General features: G+C 35.9%; 1 protein-coding gene across 5 annotated transcripts in view; it reads left to right on the forward strand.

Moving 5' to 3' along the window:
• Window positions 1-18,047, forward strand: part of Lmbrd2 (LMBR1 domain containing 2) — a 55,309-nt gene that overhangs the window by 22,632 nt on the left and 14,630 nt on the right. For all 5 annotated transcript variants that reach the window (XM_045132441.1, XM_045132440.1, XM_045132444.1 and 2 more), the window contains exons 6-13: window positions 1,150-1,360; window positions 6,900-6,974; window positions 8,340-8,453; window positions 8,823-9,006; window positions 12,037-12,218; window positions 12,791-12,924; window positions 14,891-14,996; window positions 15,897-15,994. In XM_045132441.1, coding sequence (XP_044988376.1) covers window positions 1,150-1,360; window positions 6,900-6,974; window positions 8,340-8,453; window positions 8,823-9,006; window positions 12,037-12,218; window positions 12,791-12,924; window positions 14,891-14,996; window positions 15,897-15,994 — 1,104 coding nt within the window. The remainder of the gene's footprint in view (window positions 1-1,149; window positions 1,361-6,899; window positions 6,975-8,339; window positions 8,454-8,822; window positions 9,007-12,036; window positions 12,219-12,790; window positions 12,925-14,890; window positions 14,997-15,896; window positions 15,995-18,047) is intronic.

Genomic DNA, 18,047 nt, shown 5'->3' on the forward strand with positions numbered 1-18,047 from the left:
ATTACTGACCAGCCAGTGTAACCTACTTAGCAAACTCTAGGCAAATGAGAGACTCTACCTCAAAAAAAAAAAAGGTGTTTGGGAGCTGGAGAGATGGCTCAGCAGTTAAGGCACTTGTCTGCAATGCCTAACAACCAGGGTTTGGTTCCCCAAGTACCCACATAAAGCCAGATACACAAAGTGGTGCAGGCATCTGGAGTTCATTTGCATTGGCAGGAGGTCCTGGTGCACCCATTCATTCTCATTCTCATTCATTCATTCATATTCTCTCTCTCTCCTTGAAAATAAATAAATAAAAAATATTTTTATATAAAGGTGTGTGGTGTCCGCAGGAATGACACCCAAGGTGTTTGTTATCTGACTTCCACTCACATGTGCACATACAAGCATTTGCACATCCATGAACATGCACACACAAAAACATGTGATGGAAACATGTTTTCTTTGGCAGAAAACATATTTCTACCCTGAATTAAGCCTATATTCTTTTTTTAAAAATTTTATTTATTTATTTATTTGAGAGCAACAGACACAGAGAGAAAGACAGATAGAGGGGGAGAGAGAGAATGGGCGCGCCAGGGCTTCCAGCCTCTGCAAATGAACTCCAGATGCATGCGTCCCCTTGTGCATCTGGCTAACGTGGGACCTGGGGAACCGAGCCTCGAACCGGGGTCCTTAGGCTTCACAGGCAAGCACTTAACCCCTAAGCCATCTCTCCAGCCCTAAGCCTATATTATTTTAATTAATGTATTTATGTGCCTGCAGCAGGTGTGTGTGCATGTGTGTGTGTGTATAGAAGTGCACCAGGTCTCTTCTGCCTCCATTTTTTAAATTTTTTTTATTTTTTTGCCTCTGGCTTTACTTGGGCTCTGAAGACCTGAACCTGGACCAGCAGGCTTTGCAAGCAAGCTCCTTTCACTGCTGAGGCATTGACCCCACCAAATTATATTTTTAACTCTAATAGAAGGATAAAATATACGTAAATATATATCAATGTGTAAGGTAACGTCTCTCTGTATTTTGAAGGTCTAATTTCTTCTTATGAAGTCCTACCCATTCATTAGGACAATTTTCTAAAAACCAGCTAGTAGCAGTTCTATATTTTTGTAGGAAAACATCCCAGCTGTCTGCTTATGTTTTCTTTTGTAGGAACCAACTTCAGACAATTGGAATAGCTGCTGCCAATACATGGGGTCTGTTTCTTCTTGTGTTATTGTTGGGGTACGGCTTGGTGGAAATTCCTCGATCGTACTGGAATGGAGCAAAAAGGGGTTATTTACTTATGAAGACTTACTTTAAGGCAGCCAAGCTGATGACAGAAAAAGCAGATGCAGAAGAGAATTTGGAAGATGTTATGGAGGTTTGTAAGTTTCAGCCTTGCAGAAGTAGTTAGGATTTACAGCTGTACCTTTGGGTTTATTTTCACTTTTCTTGACTGAAAATGATGCCATCTGTGGTCCATGAGTAGTCAGTAAGTTTTGATAAATTATAACTTTTTATGGTAAATTTGTGTATTTTTTATCAGAGTAAATAATAAAATAGGCTATTATCTATATGATTTTTATTCATTCATAGCATCTAATTAAAGTTTTTTCAACATGTCTAGGATGCTAGCTTTATTCAGTTGTAATAAACTTCAAGTCCAAGAGCAAGTGTTGTCAGGGGTGGTTTCTTGTGAGAGTTGTGGGAAAAATCTGTTCATGCCTTTCTCCCAGATTCTGGTAGTTTGCTAGCAATCTTTTCCTGGCATGTGGATTTCTGTCTTCATCCTTTCAGTGTTCTCCCTGTGTGTATCTGTGTACAAAATTCTACTTTTCATTAAGGACACTAATTAGGGCCTACCACCACACTCTAGCATGACCTCACCTTAACTTAGCTACTTATATCTGCATCAACTGTATATTGAAATGTGATCATATTCTGAGGTCCTGGCAATTAGGACTTCAACATTTTGAGCTATGTAATTTAACCCATATTTTTTTTAACTCATTAGATTTAGATACTCATTTTTTTGGGATAAAAATTAATACAAAAAGTTCTTATTTGCAAGCAGAGAGGGAGAGAGAGATAAAATGAATCTGGCTTTATGTTGGTACTAGGAATTTAAACCTGGAACATCAGGCTTTGCAAGGAAGTATTGTTAATGGATGAGCCATCTCTCCAGCCCAAATTCATTTTTAAATGAACAAATTAATTATTTTCTACTGTTATTAAAAATGTGTTTATTATACTTATTCTGCATAAAATCAGAACTGCTACAAAGCATTAATTCAAAATATGAGTAAATCTCCTGTAGCTTTCTAGCATATTTCCTATGACCTATGATAAAAATTTATCACATTTCGCAAAAGTAATTTTTATGTTTATATTTGGTGTGTATATATAATCTGGAGCTTTTTAACATTTCTGAAATATTTGATATTTGATGAAAATTAAGTTTGATAGTATTCTCTCCAAAAGTTGGCATTAATTCAAATATAAGTGAAATTTATTATATGAGAGTTTTTGTTTTTCTTTTACAAATGAGAGGTAAACCTAGGACTTCACATGTGCTAAGAAGATATCTACCACTAAGCCCCAGCCTTTTTTGCTTTTGTTTTTTTTGAGGTGGAGTTTTGCTCTAGTCCAGGCTGACATGGAATTTACTATGTAGTCTCAGGGTGGCTTCAAATTCACTGTGATCCTCCTACCTCTGCCTCCTGAGTGCTGGCATTAAAGGCATGTGCCACCACACCCGGCTTTTTTTTTTTTTTTTTTTTTTTTTTGAGACATAATGATAGGATCTCAATAAGTTGTCCAGGCTGGCTTTGAAATCAGTCTGTAGGCCAGGAAAGCCCTAAACTATGTTCCTCCTGCCTTGGCCTCCTACGCAGCTGAGAATATTTGTAGGCTTGCTCCATGAACTCCTGCCCTTATCTGAGATCTTGATTTTGTTGGGAGGAACCATGAATGTGTGAATAAAATAGAGACACACTATTATTAGGCAGGATCCTTTTATTTAGGAATAAGACATTGAAAATTAAGAGCTGGTGTCTGCCTTGTGTGCTAATTCAGTATCATCCACTGAAAGTGAAAGGACTGAACATTTTGGGGATGAGAACATTTTCCATATAAAAAGGAAAACATCCTTTTATTTCTTTCTCTCTCTCTCTCCATTCTACTTCTCTCCCTTTTCTTTCTTTTTTTTGAGATAGGGTCTCACTGTGTCACTATGTAGCTCAGATTAGTTATGAAGTCATGTCTTCCTACCTCTGCCTCCCTTGTGCTGGAGTTACCGACCTTCACCATCATGACTGGCTGAAAACCTTTCTTTGTTTTAAAAGTATTTTTATTTACTCAGTTGCAAGCACAGAGAGGGAATGAGGGAATAAAGGCACACCAGGGTCTAGTGCTACTGCAAATGAACTCTAAGTGCATATACTACTTTGTGCATCTGGCTTTATGTGGGCACTGGGGAATTGAACCCAGACCATCAGCTTTGCAAGCAAAGGCCTTTAATCACTGAACCATCTCTCCATCCCCAACCTTTGTTTCTGAGTAAATGTTTTGAAAATACCAACTGTTCTATTTAGAGTATAGAAGAACCCTAGCCATTAGTTTATGAACTGTCTAGAATAGAATTCCATGTATTTCCTAGGATGCGATGCAAATGAACCAAAGGGGGTGTTCTAATATGAGAGGCACGTTGAGGAATGTCAAAATCTAGATCTTGAACACAGTGAAAAATCAACACTTCCCACGGACGGAAGAAACACAATCATATAGATTGTGTAGGATGGTTGATCTGAGGAAAAGAACATGAGACCAGAATATAAATTATTCGTTTTGAGAAGAAACTCAGTATGCGCTGGTTCTTATTAAACCTTTTAGCAGATAAAGTACAAATAGCTTTTCTTTGGTTATTATTTTATTAGTTGATTATATGATTCTCAAGTACAGCTTTATAAGAATTAATAAGGTATTTCTATGATGTGCACACCTGAGGAATGAATGTATGCATCAGTATCTTTTGAGGCATAGACTAAACATATAAACCATTTCAAGTCATACAAAAAGTATTTACTAAGTGGACTACACAAGATCACATCTATATTTTGTCATTTTTGCAGGTAGAGAATTTTGTGTGAGGAGAAGCAGTTACTTATTTATATTGAAACTTCCTGTTAACCTGCCTTCAAGGATGTTGTCTGTCCTTACAAAAGAATTAACTAGGTATAGGAACAAAAGAGCACAAAGTTGTTATTTTGTATGAAGAAAACAAGCTAATATTTCCAATGTTTGGCATGCTTTGAAAACCATGAACATTTGTAGCAAATATTAAAAGCTGTTTTAGTGCTTTTTATTTAATATGGGTAATTTTAAGGAATAAATATACTTTTACACATGTATGTTCAATTACATAGGTCATTTTCAAAGCAAGATAAACTTGTGCTAACTACAGACTTTGAGGCAGCTTATCAATGCAAAGGTGAAATTTCAAGGTAACCATTTAAAAGCCCAACTGTGTTCTGGGTGTGGTAGCACATATACTTGTAATATGAACCTTGGGGAGGCAGAGTTCAAGTCCAGCCTGGGCTACATCGCAGTTTGTGCTACATAGGTAGATTTTGTCTCACAAAAACAGAGTTATAGTAAAATAATATCTGAAAATCAGATCTGAAGTGTAATCTTTCAACACTTACCGATCTCAGCACAAATAGCTATAATTTCTGAGCAGTCTTTGATCCATCAGCCTGATCAGGTGCTGGCCAGTCCTTTACTGTTCTTTTTCTCTGTAAACACACTGGTCTTTCTGTTCAAAGCAACTTGTTCACACTATCTAGAGATCTTTGTTTTTGTTGTCCTTGTCCTGTGTGAAATATTCTTACCCCTTTTGTAGTTTGACTGAATTCTGCTCTGTTTTATCTCAGTTTAAATTATTAGTTCATCAGAAAACCTCCACTAGATTGCATCCATTCAGAACATCCTGTACTATCATGACAGCAGTCTCTGCCCCTTTTCTTTGAATCTTATTTCCTCATTAAATTCCTTGAACAGAGTCTGTTGGCATGAATTATTCATAGGGTGTGCATATATTAACTTTGAATAGGTACTGCTCACTCTCCAAATAAGTTATATCATTTTTTTACTGTGCATGTCAGGCTAGTTTCTATACAATCTTATACTTTTACAGGACATTATTGTTTTATATATATATATATATATATATATATATATATATATATATATATATATATATTTTTTTTTTTTTTTTTTTGTTTTTTCGAGGTAGGGTCTCACTCTGGTCCAGGCTGACCTGGAATTAACTCTGTCATCTCAGGGTGGCCTTGAACTCATGGCAATCCTCCTACCTCTGCCTCCCAGGTGCTGGGATTAAAGGCGTGCGCCACCACACCCGGCTTGTTTTATAATTTTGTAAGAAAATCTTTTTGAAATTTGTAATTTTTTGTTGTAAACTTGAATATCCTTTCATATATTTATAGGCCTAATCTATCTCTTTGTATTCATTTTTATGTCTGTTTATAAGAAATTTTAGCGTATTAAGGATGATGACCTTTTGTCATATAAGTATAAATATTTTTCGCAGTTTTATCAGTATATCAGATGGTTTCTTTGCTTCCAGTTCTATATCCCTTAAAGACCTTCTCTGGCCTGCAGTCCAAATATTCTTTTTAATATCTTGCCAGTTCCCTCTTTACTCCAAGGTTGTGGCATGCTATTTTTTTTCTGCTTATAGAATAGTGATTCTAACTTTTGTTTTTATTTGATGTATATTACAGAATATTGTGATTCATGGGGATTATTGATTCCAAAGATTCATCTTCTTACTACTGTTATGCTTTTTGTACCACTACGTTACTTATTTATCTCACTACCAGGCAGAACTTTTAGTCAATAAATTTAACTGAAAATACCATGCCTTCCCATCTTACTCTGTACTTTGGATTATAGTGGCCTTATAACCAGCACAGTGCTGATGTGCAGTGTGGTCTTAATGCACAAGTATGGGATGAGTCAAGTAGTTCTGACTAGTGTACTCTCCTATTGGAAAGGAATGGGCACTTTGTGAAATGTGTAGTCCTTTCTGCTTCTTTTTATTTTTCTCACTGTATTTCAGATAGTGAGTCAATTAATTTTGGTAAGAAAGGTAGAAGAAATATGTTTGTTAGATCCTGTGTGATTGTAACCATGTTTAACCATCATTATGTAGAAAATAAGCAATGGTAAGAGAGCAAATCTAAAAAAACAATAAAAATGTGAGATTATAGATATAGCTACTAATTACTAATTTAAATTTTATATGTGTTCTTAAGTAATGCTAAATAAGTTTATGTTACTTTATTATTATTACATTGAATATTTATTTATTTGAGAGAAAGAGAGACAAAGAGGCAGGTAGAAAGAAAGAATGAGTTCACCAGGGCCTTCAGCCACTGCAAGTGAACTCCAGATGCATGTGCCACCTTGTGCATCTGGTTTACATGGGTCCTGGGGAATTGAACCTTGGTCCTTTGGCTTTGCAGGCAAGCACCTTAACCTCTAAGCCATCTCTCCAGCTCTATTTTATTATTTTTTAATATTTGTTATTTCTTTACCAACAGAGAATGGGGAAGGAGGGAGAGAATGGATGTACCAGGGACTCTAGTCACAGCAAACAAACTCCAGATGCATGCACCACTTTGTGCATCTGGCTTTATTTCGGTAGTGGGGAATCAAACCTGGGTTGTAAGGCTTGTAAGCAAGTATATTTAGCCACCAAACCATCTCTCCAGCCCCCAAATAATTTTAGTTGAAATGAAAAACTGTGAGGCTTTATAGATAGTATTTAGTGCATTCTTATTTGAAATGTCTTAATGAAGAAATGGAAATATTTTTATTTCTTTCACTGTTTTACATAGGAGGTTCGCAAAGTAAATGAAAGCATCAAATATAACCACCCATTGAGAAAATGTGTTGATACTATACTTAAAAAGGTAATTAAATTACAGTATCTCTTCTCTTTCTCATGAAGCATATATTTAGAAACTACATAAGTTAAAATTTTTATATGACAGAGAACAAGCATCCAAAGAATATGGAAAAGGCTTATAGCTGGGCTTTCCCTTTGCATTTTTATGGGAAGTGTTATCATAAGCCTGTCATAATTTATACATAGAATATTTTTTTGTTGTTGCAAGTTTGGTATTTCTGCCAATATTTTTCATTTAAGGTGGAGGAAGAAGAGATCTTGAGTAATTCACAGTATCTGCCATGACACAGTGATGCAGATAAACTTTAAATTGTGTTTTATCAGGAAAGGCTTACCTTCTGTTAAAAACACAGCAATTTCTTTCAACTAGATTCCTACATATAATTTTATAATATGTTTTGTGTGTTATGAAATAAATAACATGAAATATGAGCATAAATGTTTAATAAAAGCTATACAATAAAAATTTGATGCAGCTGTATTGAGTTACAGATATGTGTGTACTTCCCAAAATGAGCATTTGCATAACTCTGCAACTGTCTTTTATGTGTCCATAGTACCACTGAAATAGTTCCTCAGCTTACTACCTAGTGTCATGGGGTAGATTTCTCATCATTTTTCTTATACTTGCTACATTTTGAGTCCTGTTAGGGAGGTTAACAAACCCCAGGCTCATATGGGTGATAAACAGCTGGAAGTAGGGCACATCCCATAAACTGTATATGTATTTCTCTGTCTATGGCTGTCAAGGCTTTAGCATCTTAGATTTGTCATGGTTCTTCACTGTTTAGGGAAATTGTTGATAGTTTCATTGATTACTTACTATTAGCAATTCTCTCAAATAATAGCTTCTTCATGTAGGACACATCTGCCTTTATCAATTTCCACACCTAGTATGTCTGAACATAAAGACAGATGTTAATAGATGTTAGAAGAAGTTCAGTATATCTTTTAAAACATTTTTTTAAATTTTTTTTTAAAATTTATTTATTTGAGAGCGACAGACACAGAGAGAAAGACAGATAGAGGGAGAGAGAGAGAATGGGCGCGCCAGGGCTTCCAGCCTCTGCAAACGAACTCCAGATGCATGCGCCCCCTTGTGCATCTGGCTAACGTGGGACCTGGGGAACCGAGCCTCGAACTGGGGTCCTTAGGCTTCACAGGCAAGTGCTTAACCGCTAAGCCATCTCTCCAGCCCTCTTTTAAAACATTTTAATGAAAATACTTCCAAGTGAAAACTTAACCACTTAAGATGCAAATAAAAAAATGTTTTTGAGAAAATTAGAAATGCCTAATAATGAGATTTTTGATAAGAATATTTTTTATCTTTATGATTAATATTTTACAAAAATGTTCTTGTTTCTTTTAGTGCCCTACAGAATATCAGGAGAAAATGGGTAGGAATATGGATGATTATGAAGATTTTGATGAAAAGCGTAATACTTACCCAAGTGAAAAGAGTCTAGTAAAACTGCATAAACAGGTAACTTGAATTATTAATTATAGCTATTTTCTTTGATTATATCAATTCAACTTATAATTATTGCCCACACAAAAGGAATATTGAGTGAACATTTATCAAAAATGCCTTTTGATCATTCTTCCTTGAAATATTTCAACAATGTGTTTCTGTATAAAGATGCTCTTAACAATTGGAAAGGAAGGATTATTACATTGTTACATTAAGTGAAAGTATCATGTAGTTTCAAAACATGAACATCCTTGGCATCACCAAGTAATTCATTAGCAGTGCTCCGTTGAGACAAAGAACAAAGAAAACCCCACTCCTCAGGAGTACATTGACCCGCTTTCCCACCATACTGACAAACTCATTCCCTTCCTTTTTTTTAAGGTGATTTATTCAGTTCAAAGGCACCGTCGAACTCAAGTGCAATGGCAAATTCTTTTGGAACAAGCTTTCTATCTAGAAGATGTAGCAAAAAATGAAACCAGTGCAACTCATCAATTTGTTCACACCTTTCAGTCTCCAGAGCCAGAAAATAGGTTTATCCAATATTTTTATAATCCTACAGTTGGTATGTAATGTGATATAAAGTTTAATGTTAATTTTTCTATAGCAAAACATATTACTTAATTAATACAAAGCTGAATTTTACTTATGTAGTTTATACCATATAATAATATTAGATATCTGATAAACTTCTGCTCAAAGAACTATTTTGTTTCTCATACAGAGCATATCCATCAGTTTCTACTGCTACTTAACAAAAATATATGCTATACTTAAAAACGTACTTTGTATATATAGTGATATATATTAAAACAGAATTTTGTACAGTATTATATCCCAAGGTTAAGTCTTTTCTTCATTGTTGATATGCTACTAAAACTTGCCATTGTGTCACAATATTAAAATGTCAAATTGTTTTACTTACTCATTTATATCCACTTGATTTTCTTTTAATGTTTAGTCTTCACTGTGATGATTAAGTGACCAAAACGAATACCATAGAAAACTTCACCAAAATTCCTCTTAGTTAACTCAAGAATGGTGTGATAGCTATTTTCATTCATTCAATGTATATTTGAGCACATACATGCTATGTATTATTGAATGCTTCACTTATATCAGGTCTTCTTTTATCTGAGAATTTTTACATGACCCAAAGTGGTGGATTGGGTGTGTGTGTGTGTGTATGTGTGTGTAGATAATAGGTATGTAACTCAAATATTTTACTAGCAAAAAAATCATAACTTGATTTTTTAGAAATTGGTTTATATATATCTTTACCATTTTTTACAGGAAAAGGCAACTTTATATACTAAGGAGATGAGTGTGCTCATTTCTTTTACATAATGAATTAAATACTTGATACTGAATGATATAGAACATTTTAATATTTTAGAGTTGATCAGTACTTTGATTTTATAATTGTCAGTGCTGCAGACACAACTCACATAAATATTTAATACCAAATGTGACAAAAGGATGTTTTTAGGAAACATGAAAATTTTATCCTAATCCCAAACTAAAATTCATCTGTTTTTATGAAACCATGTCAGAAATTAAACAGCAGTTTTTCAAAATCAAGTATTTTCAACTAGGCAGATGGCTCAGTGGTTAAAAGTATTTGCTGCACAAGCCTGCCTATCAAATCCTCAAATCCCATTTAAAGCAAGATACAAGTAGCAAGTAGTGTCTAATGCCTATAGCAATGGGAGGCAGAGTCAGATGATTCTGGGACCAGCTGGTCTGGCATTTGTAGCCACCACACAAGAGAGATCTTGTCTCAAATAAGGTGGAAGGCAGGGACCAACGGCCCAGAGGTTGTGCTCTGATCTCATGTTCTGACGTGCACACACACTACATCACACATTCTAACACAATACACTCCAAAGATATACAGCTTGATACATGCAGAGGAATGATGTTAAGAAAATACTGAAAGTCTGTTTTCAGGATGCTTTTGTCACAACCCCCATCTTTAGTTATGTATTCAGTTGTGTGACCCTATATGGGGTTGCAACCCAGTTTAAGAAGCTGTGGACTCTACACCAACTAAAAAGGCAAAACTTTCAGCCCCTGTGAAGTGATAAACATAAGCCTATAAGGCATACACATAAAGGTGTAAAAATGTTAGGTAGGTAGGCAGTGACTGAAGTAGGTATTTGGAGTGTTAGTCTGATCTGCAGGTATAAAGGAGGGTTCCGTCGGTGTACTATGTACTATAGTCAGAAGTCCATGAGAAAAAAAGAAGAGAGTACAAAGAACCATCCAGAGGCAATCCAGAATGTAGCCATTAGCCTAATGAGGAAGAACCTGCAGAAAATGCTAGAAAAGGACAAAAAAGTGTCTTGAGGAAAGAGATGTATAAAATACTCACTTAATGTTGTAAGTAGGACCATTAGATTTTAGAGAGGTAAGACATAGGGAGGGTAACAAATAATAATAAAAAAACTTGATTGTAATCAAAGTAATAAGGAAAGTAAGATGGTGTGAGCAGAAAACTGAAATGTTTTCATTATAAAAGGAATAGGGCAGAGGGGATAGTAGCTAGTGGGATTGGGGGTATTTAGATGAAGCATGAATTGTAATCATAGCTTGTAGTATGGGGCTCATCATAGAGAGATCAACCAAGGAGACAGTGGAGAAAGAAGCGGGACAATGCTCATGGGCAACAGAGAGGAGATAGGGAATACTGGACAGATTGGGCTTAGATGAGGAGATATGGCACTGGATGAGCCATTAATGTGAGAAGATGCCATGACGGGAATGTAAATATGGGGAAGTTCTTGTGGCTGCTTCCACTTTGTCAGGGAAGCACTGAGACTGTGTGTGTATATGGAAGGACACCTGAGAGAATGGGTGTGGGAGAAGAGAGAGAATTATACAAGTGTGTCCAAGCAATGCTGAGGACTCACTTGAAGCTCATAGCTAAGAATTTAAAATAAGAATACTCAATGAAGTCGTGCGTCTTTCTCCTGCAACATACATGCCTGGAGATGCAGAGTAGTTGTGAGTTGGATCCACTAGAGTGTGGAGAGTGGTTGTCCTTACAGATGGTGGGATCTGAGGTGTAAGGAGGATGGCAGAATCAAATGCTTGTTGGTCTAGATAGTCCGTGCGGCTGGAGAACAGATGAAGGTACTTGTTGAGATGGGGATGATGGATCAGATTAAATGGAGAGACTGGAGTTGTTCGCAACAACATATTTATGGTAGACCATGGGAATGGGTGAGACACAATCATAGATTACCTATTGTGTTCATTTGTCATATCATCTTGGTCTCCTTGAATCGGAAGCGATTTTCATTTATGGTGCTTATTTTATAACAGATGTTTATGGAGAGTATGGGCTAGATGTAGGCTTTGCATTTTTACTGAAATACCACAGCAGTGATGTCATGTCATCAGTGCATCAGCAGGGGGCACACAGGATACAGTTATATTGCATTACTGTTATTTTTTAGGGTGATGTCTACCTCGTTTCTCAATGTGAAGTTGCTATCTTTCTTTGTAATGGATTTGTGAGCGATATTTTAAACCCTATGAATACCCTGTTACTTCTTCAGTTTTCTTAGCTGTACTTTTCTTTATCTTCCAGAGTGGTACTGGGAATGTCTTTTGCGGCCATGGTTTTACAGGATACTTGCTGTGGTTTTGTCCATCTTCTCTGTGATTGTTGTGTGGTCAGAGTGCACATTCTTTAGCACAAATCCTGTCTTATCCCTCTTTGCAGTCTTCATACAGCTGGCAGAAAAGACATACAACTATATTTATATTGAGGTCAGTTAATTTCATATCTGCCATAAATATATGTCAGTGCATGGATAATACTTAACTATTAGTTACGTCATTTAAAATATTTAATAATACTTAACTGTCACATATTTCTTCTAGTGATAATGGAAGTGGTGAAGTTTCCCACAGGGTTATTATTCACTTCCAGAAACAAGCTTCATCAGTTTACCCAGACTATAAAAACTAAGAGCGTTAGAGATGAAAAGATGTAAGATAGTGGGAAATTATCTTATACAGTTGCTTTGTCCTCCTTATGCCAATGAAGCTGTATAACGTACAGTCTTCATGTAAAGACTTGTCAAGAAAAGAACAAAACAGTTTACCTCAAGAGGCAAAATTGAAACTTTTGGATCTAGAATATTGAACTGGTTGTAATGTAGATATTTTTTCTTTTAAAAAGTTTCATAATATTTTGCATATTCAAAATAACTCCATTGTGCTTAAATTTTAGAATACTAGTAAGTATTAGCTAGGATAGATGGTATTTCTTGTGATAGTATATAAAATAACAAAACTCATTAGTCTTAAACAAGTTCTTTTTTTGTCTTTTACCCCAGATTGCTTGTTTCCTTTCCATCTTCTTCTTAAGTATCTGTGTCTATTCTACTGTATTCAGGATTCGTGTGTTTAATTATTACTACCTGGCTTCACATCATCAGACGGATGCTTACAGTCTTCTTTTCAGTGGCATGTAAGTTGGACTGAGTTCAGGAACAGGAGTAATATGTATTACAGATCTTTTATTTCCTGCTCATGAATGTTGCACTAACATCTGTATTTCTGTGAGCTAATTGATTTGGTCTAAATATTACATAGACATTTGCTGATTACCAGCTAAATTCTGCTCAAAGTTTGTGGTTAAATTAAGTATATATGTTAGGAGGGAGAATGGTAAGATCTGAATTTACCAATGAGAAATTGAGTATATAAGTACATAAGTCAGTAATATGAATAAGTTAGAGTGGCCTCAAACTGAATAATTCTAAGAAAACCAACAGGAACAGTTTTTCTTAGAGAATTTAGAGATGGTTTCAGAGTGTTATCTCTAACTTGGGTAGGTTGTACAACTAGTAATTATTATTGGTCAGACACATTAGGTGTATATAAGGACTAGACTCAGGGAAGTTCACAAAGGAATGTCTAAAATACCTTTAAGATTTGTTTGTTGGACTGGGGAAAGTGGCCTAATAGGTCAAGTACTTGTCCAAGCATAGGTATGAGGACCTGAGTTCAGATTCCCCAGAACCCACGTATAATGCTGGACGTGGGGGCACTTGCTTATAACCCCAGTTCTGAGGAGGCAGAGAAGGGGAATTCCTGGGATTCACAAGTCCAGCCAAATCAGTGAGTTATAGGTTCAACAAGAGACCCTGTATCAAAGAATAAGGTGGAGAGCAGCTTAAGGAGACCCTCAACTTCAACCCCTGGCTTCTCTCTCATGCACACGCACACGCACACACACACACACACACACGTATGCACATGCATACATATATGCACATACAAAAAAGAGGAAAGTCTCATTTGCTTTATAAATAATTCTACATTGTGTTATTTTCTTGTTGCTTGGACAAAATGCTTAACATACATAATTCAAAGGACAAAGACTTATTTTGTCTCATGATTTCAGCCCACCAGTATTTGGTCCCAATTGCTCTGGCCCAGGGGTGAAGCTAAACATGACGGTGAAGAGGGTGCGTTGGAGCAAAGCTGCCCCTCCTATGGTACTCAGGAAGCAGGGGCCTGGGACAGGATATATCTTTCCTGTGACCTACTTCCCCAAGGCTAGGCCTCACTACCTGACGGTTCCACTGCACTCTAGTGCTACCAACTAGGGTGGTGCCTTCAACACATGCACCTGCGATGCTCCTTTCAAATCTAAACCATAATACGGACTTACAGAAAGTTGTAAATGTACTTTGGAGAGTCCTATTTAACCCTCCCCAAGGTTCTCATATAGTAACATGTTCTATTACTATTGTATAATATCAAAATTAGGAAATTCACATTGACTATTCCTTACTGACCTCACTTAGTGCTTACTACTTTTAATCCCTCATGTGTGTATATATTGATTCCTATAGCCACTGCCACCATGTTATGAATACACAGGGCTTTCACCATGGAAGATCTCTCCCCCTCACATTACCTCTTTGTGTTCTTACCCTTGCATTCTTTCAGCTCCCCCCTCCTTCTCCAATTCTTTAGCTATGTAAGGTGCTCCTTGTTATCTGAACAAAACTAACAATTATTTGTATCTGTAGCTATTAAGGTAGTATATTTAATGCAACTTCAGATCTTCTATGTGCTGAGTCTAGTTCACCTTGAGGCTGGCAGTATCCAGGTGATGCTGTGGGATGGAGGGCACAGATGGTAGGAGAAGGTTCCTAGAGGCTGTTCACAACTTGTGGAAAGAATGTGGGTACAAATTCCACTGAAGCAGGCAGCCTTAGGCTGTAGTTTTGCCATGTAAGGGCTGGAGTTTCTAAGGGGGTTGTGATAAGTAGGATTTTTAGAAAGACTCTCCACTGTAGAATGGCAGTTTACTCAGTGGAAGATTCAAAGTAGATGAAAACTACAACTCACACATAATACAAAATGTGTTTGGTTGCATTTTATAAAATACATTCTGATTTTTTTTTTCATGTTTCCTGTAGGTTGTTTTGCCGTTTGACTCCTCCTTTATGTCTTAATTTCTTGGGTCTAACCCATATGGATTCCTCCATCTCTCACCAGAATACTCAGCCAACTGCTTATACATCTGTAAGTATGGTCAGAAAACAAGGTTCTTTAGGTTCATTATCTAGATGGTGGTGTTACAAATTTCATTTTATTGCTGGTAGAAAAGTTTTACATAATTATTAAACTCCTTTTTTTTAATAAATAAACTATCTCTTAAAGGTTATTAATTCCAAGATTAAAGTAATTTTGTTCTCTTTTTTTTATTAATTTATATATTCCAGAGAGACAGAGAGAGAGAAAGGGAGAAAAAGATGGAGATAGACAGAAAAAGAGAGAGATAGGGGGTGAGGGAGAATGGGCATGCCAGAGTCGTTGGCTTCTGCAAATGAATTCCAGATGCATGTGCTACCTTGGGCATCTGGCTTGTGTAGGTCCTGGAGAAATGAACCTGGGTTCTTTGACTTCACAAGCAAGCACCTTAACTGCCAAGCCATCTCTCCAGCTCCATTGCTTCTCTTATTAAAAACTAAGATGTCAGCTGGGCGTGGTGGCGCACGTTTTTAATCCTAACACTCGGGAGGCAGAGATAGGAGGATTGCAGTGAGTTCAAGGCCACCCTGAGACTACATAGTGAATTCCAGGTCAGTCTGGACTAGTGGACTAGTGGACCCTACCTCAAAAAACCAAAAAATTTAAAAAATAAGATGTTTAGACAGTCTAGATGAACAGTATCAGGAGACCTGATCTGTAATAATATTAGTGTTTATAGCCACAGTGTATATGATTTTAAGTAATTTTATAAAATACTGTTTTTTGGGAGAAAACCTTAATAGAAAAATAAGTTGGAGGAAGTAATACCACATAGTGCTTTGCTTCTTCTTTTTGCAATCTAATATATTAATATACCTTATTATGAATAAATGTAATGTTGGAAAGGAATGACAACACATGACTGCTGATTTACCTTTCTCTTCTCTTCAGATTATGGGTTCCATGAAAGTTCTATCCTTCATAGCAGATGGGTTTTACATATATTACCCTATGCTGGTGGTGATCCTTTGTATTGCTACTTATTTTAGGTGAGAAACTTAACGTTATTATTTCTCATCTTGGTCTGGATATCCTTTTCCATAAAACTAAAATATTTACAAGCTGGATTTTAGTTGTTTGTTTTGTTTTGATTTTAGGAGACTTCCTAGTGGTCAAGCCAGGATCCTTCTCTATCAACTTTTATTTAATCTCACAATATCTATATAATTACTGCAAATAATATGCTAATATTATTGTGATTTAACACATATAGTGTTTAAATAAATTCTACAAAGTAGAAAAAATTTACACATTTGATGAATAAAATGGCTAAAAGATAAAAATTTAAAATAATACTGTTAACTTAGTATGGTAGCACATGCCTGTAATCTTAGCACTCAGGGACTGAGATAGGAAGATCACAAGTCCAAGGTTAGCCTGGCTATGTACTAAGACCCTGTCTTAAGAAACAAACTAAATAAACAAAACTATTGATATGAATCAAACTAATATGTTGAATTTTTCCTTTAAGGTACAAAAGATAATAGCAGACTTACATTAGGAAAATGATGTATTAAAAGAAGAGACTAAGCATATTTTATATGTCAAAAGCTAAATTTTGATTAAATGCTTATCTGCTTAAAAGTTTTATAAAAGTATTAATAGAACATTAAGAACTTACTATATATAAATACTATCTTTTTATGTTCATGTTAGCAATTGTGTTGGCAATGTTAACATTTTGAGATAAGATGGCTGTCTATGTGTCAAAATGATATAAACTAGAATATACTTTGTCAACTATAAAATTTCAAATATAAAAGTATTATATCCAAAAAGAAAATTTTTGAACTTAAAAATAATTATTAAGGTACTCTGGATGTAGCTCAGTTGTTATACTCTTATGGGTTTGATCCTATAGCAACACACACACACACACATCATTGGAAGTTTTTTCTACACCAGACTGGGCATGGTGGTACAAGCCTATGAGTGGGCAGCAGGAGGATTGTGATTGTTGAAGCTGGCCTGAGCCAAATAACGGTTTTAAAGTTACAATGAGATTTTGTCCCAGACAAAGAAGAGCAGGGGAGTGAGAGGGAAGTATTCTGGTACAGAAAAAGATGAATTGTTTCATTGACATTTCAGTGGTAGCTTGACTATACATGCCTTAATTTGCAATGTTGCATAGTTTGTCTGTAGTATTAGTTCAATTCTTATTAGGGGCAACACAGTCATGCCCTAGCTAGTACTCAGACTTACCTGGCAAGAGAGTATAAGAGGTTTTTTTTTCGGGGGGGGGGCACTTTAGACAAACTTAAAGCCTTTTCTAAAGACAGTTGAGACTTCTCACCTGGTGTATATTATTGCCACAAGGACATATGAAGATGGTCACAGAATTAACATGGCTATCTACTGAAACCCTAGTTTTGCTCAGTAGTAGGTTATAGAAAACATTCTTTTTATATTGTAAACAGAATATATATTCTCACTTAACCAGATAGTTATATACTTTTATATAAATCAGAGACATTAGCTGCCAGCTTTCCTTTCTGCATGCAAGTATCTCCTTTGCCCTTTGCTCTCTCTTTCCTTCATGTATATGTTCAAGTTTCTGTCATTAGAGGTCCATCAATGAAGAAGTTTGAGAACTAACTATAATAAAAGAGCTGCCTGATATATATTTTTCTCTTAGATTTATAATGCAACTCTGTCATTTACTGTTTTCTTTCATAGGTTAATCTCAGGCATGTTTTCTTACATGTATAAAGTGATGGTCATTTCTTTTCTTTCTTTTTTTTTTTGAGGTAGGGTTTCACTTTAGCCAAGGATAACCTGGAATCCACCAAGTAGTTTCAGGGTGGCTTCAAACTCACAGTGATCCCTACCTCTGCCTCCAGAGTGCTGGGATTAAAGGTGTGCACCACCATGCCCAGCAGTCATTTCTTATGGAAGAATTAAATCAGAGCATCTGAATTGTGTGATGCACAGTAGGAGCTGAACAATATGATTCTGCCTATCCATGTATTGCATTCCCTTTACATGCCATGTTTTGAAAGTATGCTTGTCCTGCACTGCTATCAAATGTAAAGTAAAAAGGCT

Source organism: Jaculus jaculus, chromosome 13 (genome assembly GCF_020740685.1).
Source record: "Jaculus jaculus isolate mJacJac1 chromosome 13, mJacJac1.mat.Y.cur, whole genome shotgun sequence".
In the NCBI taxonomy this organism is placed as follows: domain Eukaryota; kingdom Metazoa; phylum Chordata; class Mammalia; order Rodentia; family Dipodidae; genus Jaculus; species Jaculus jaculus.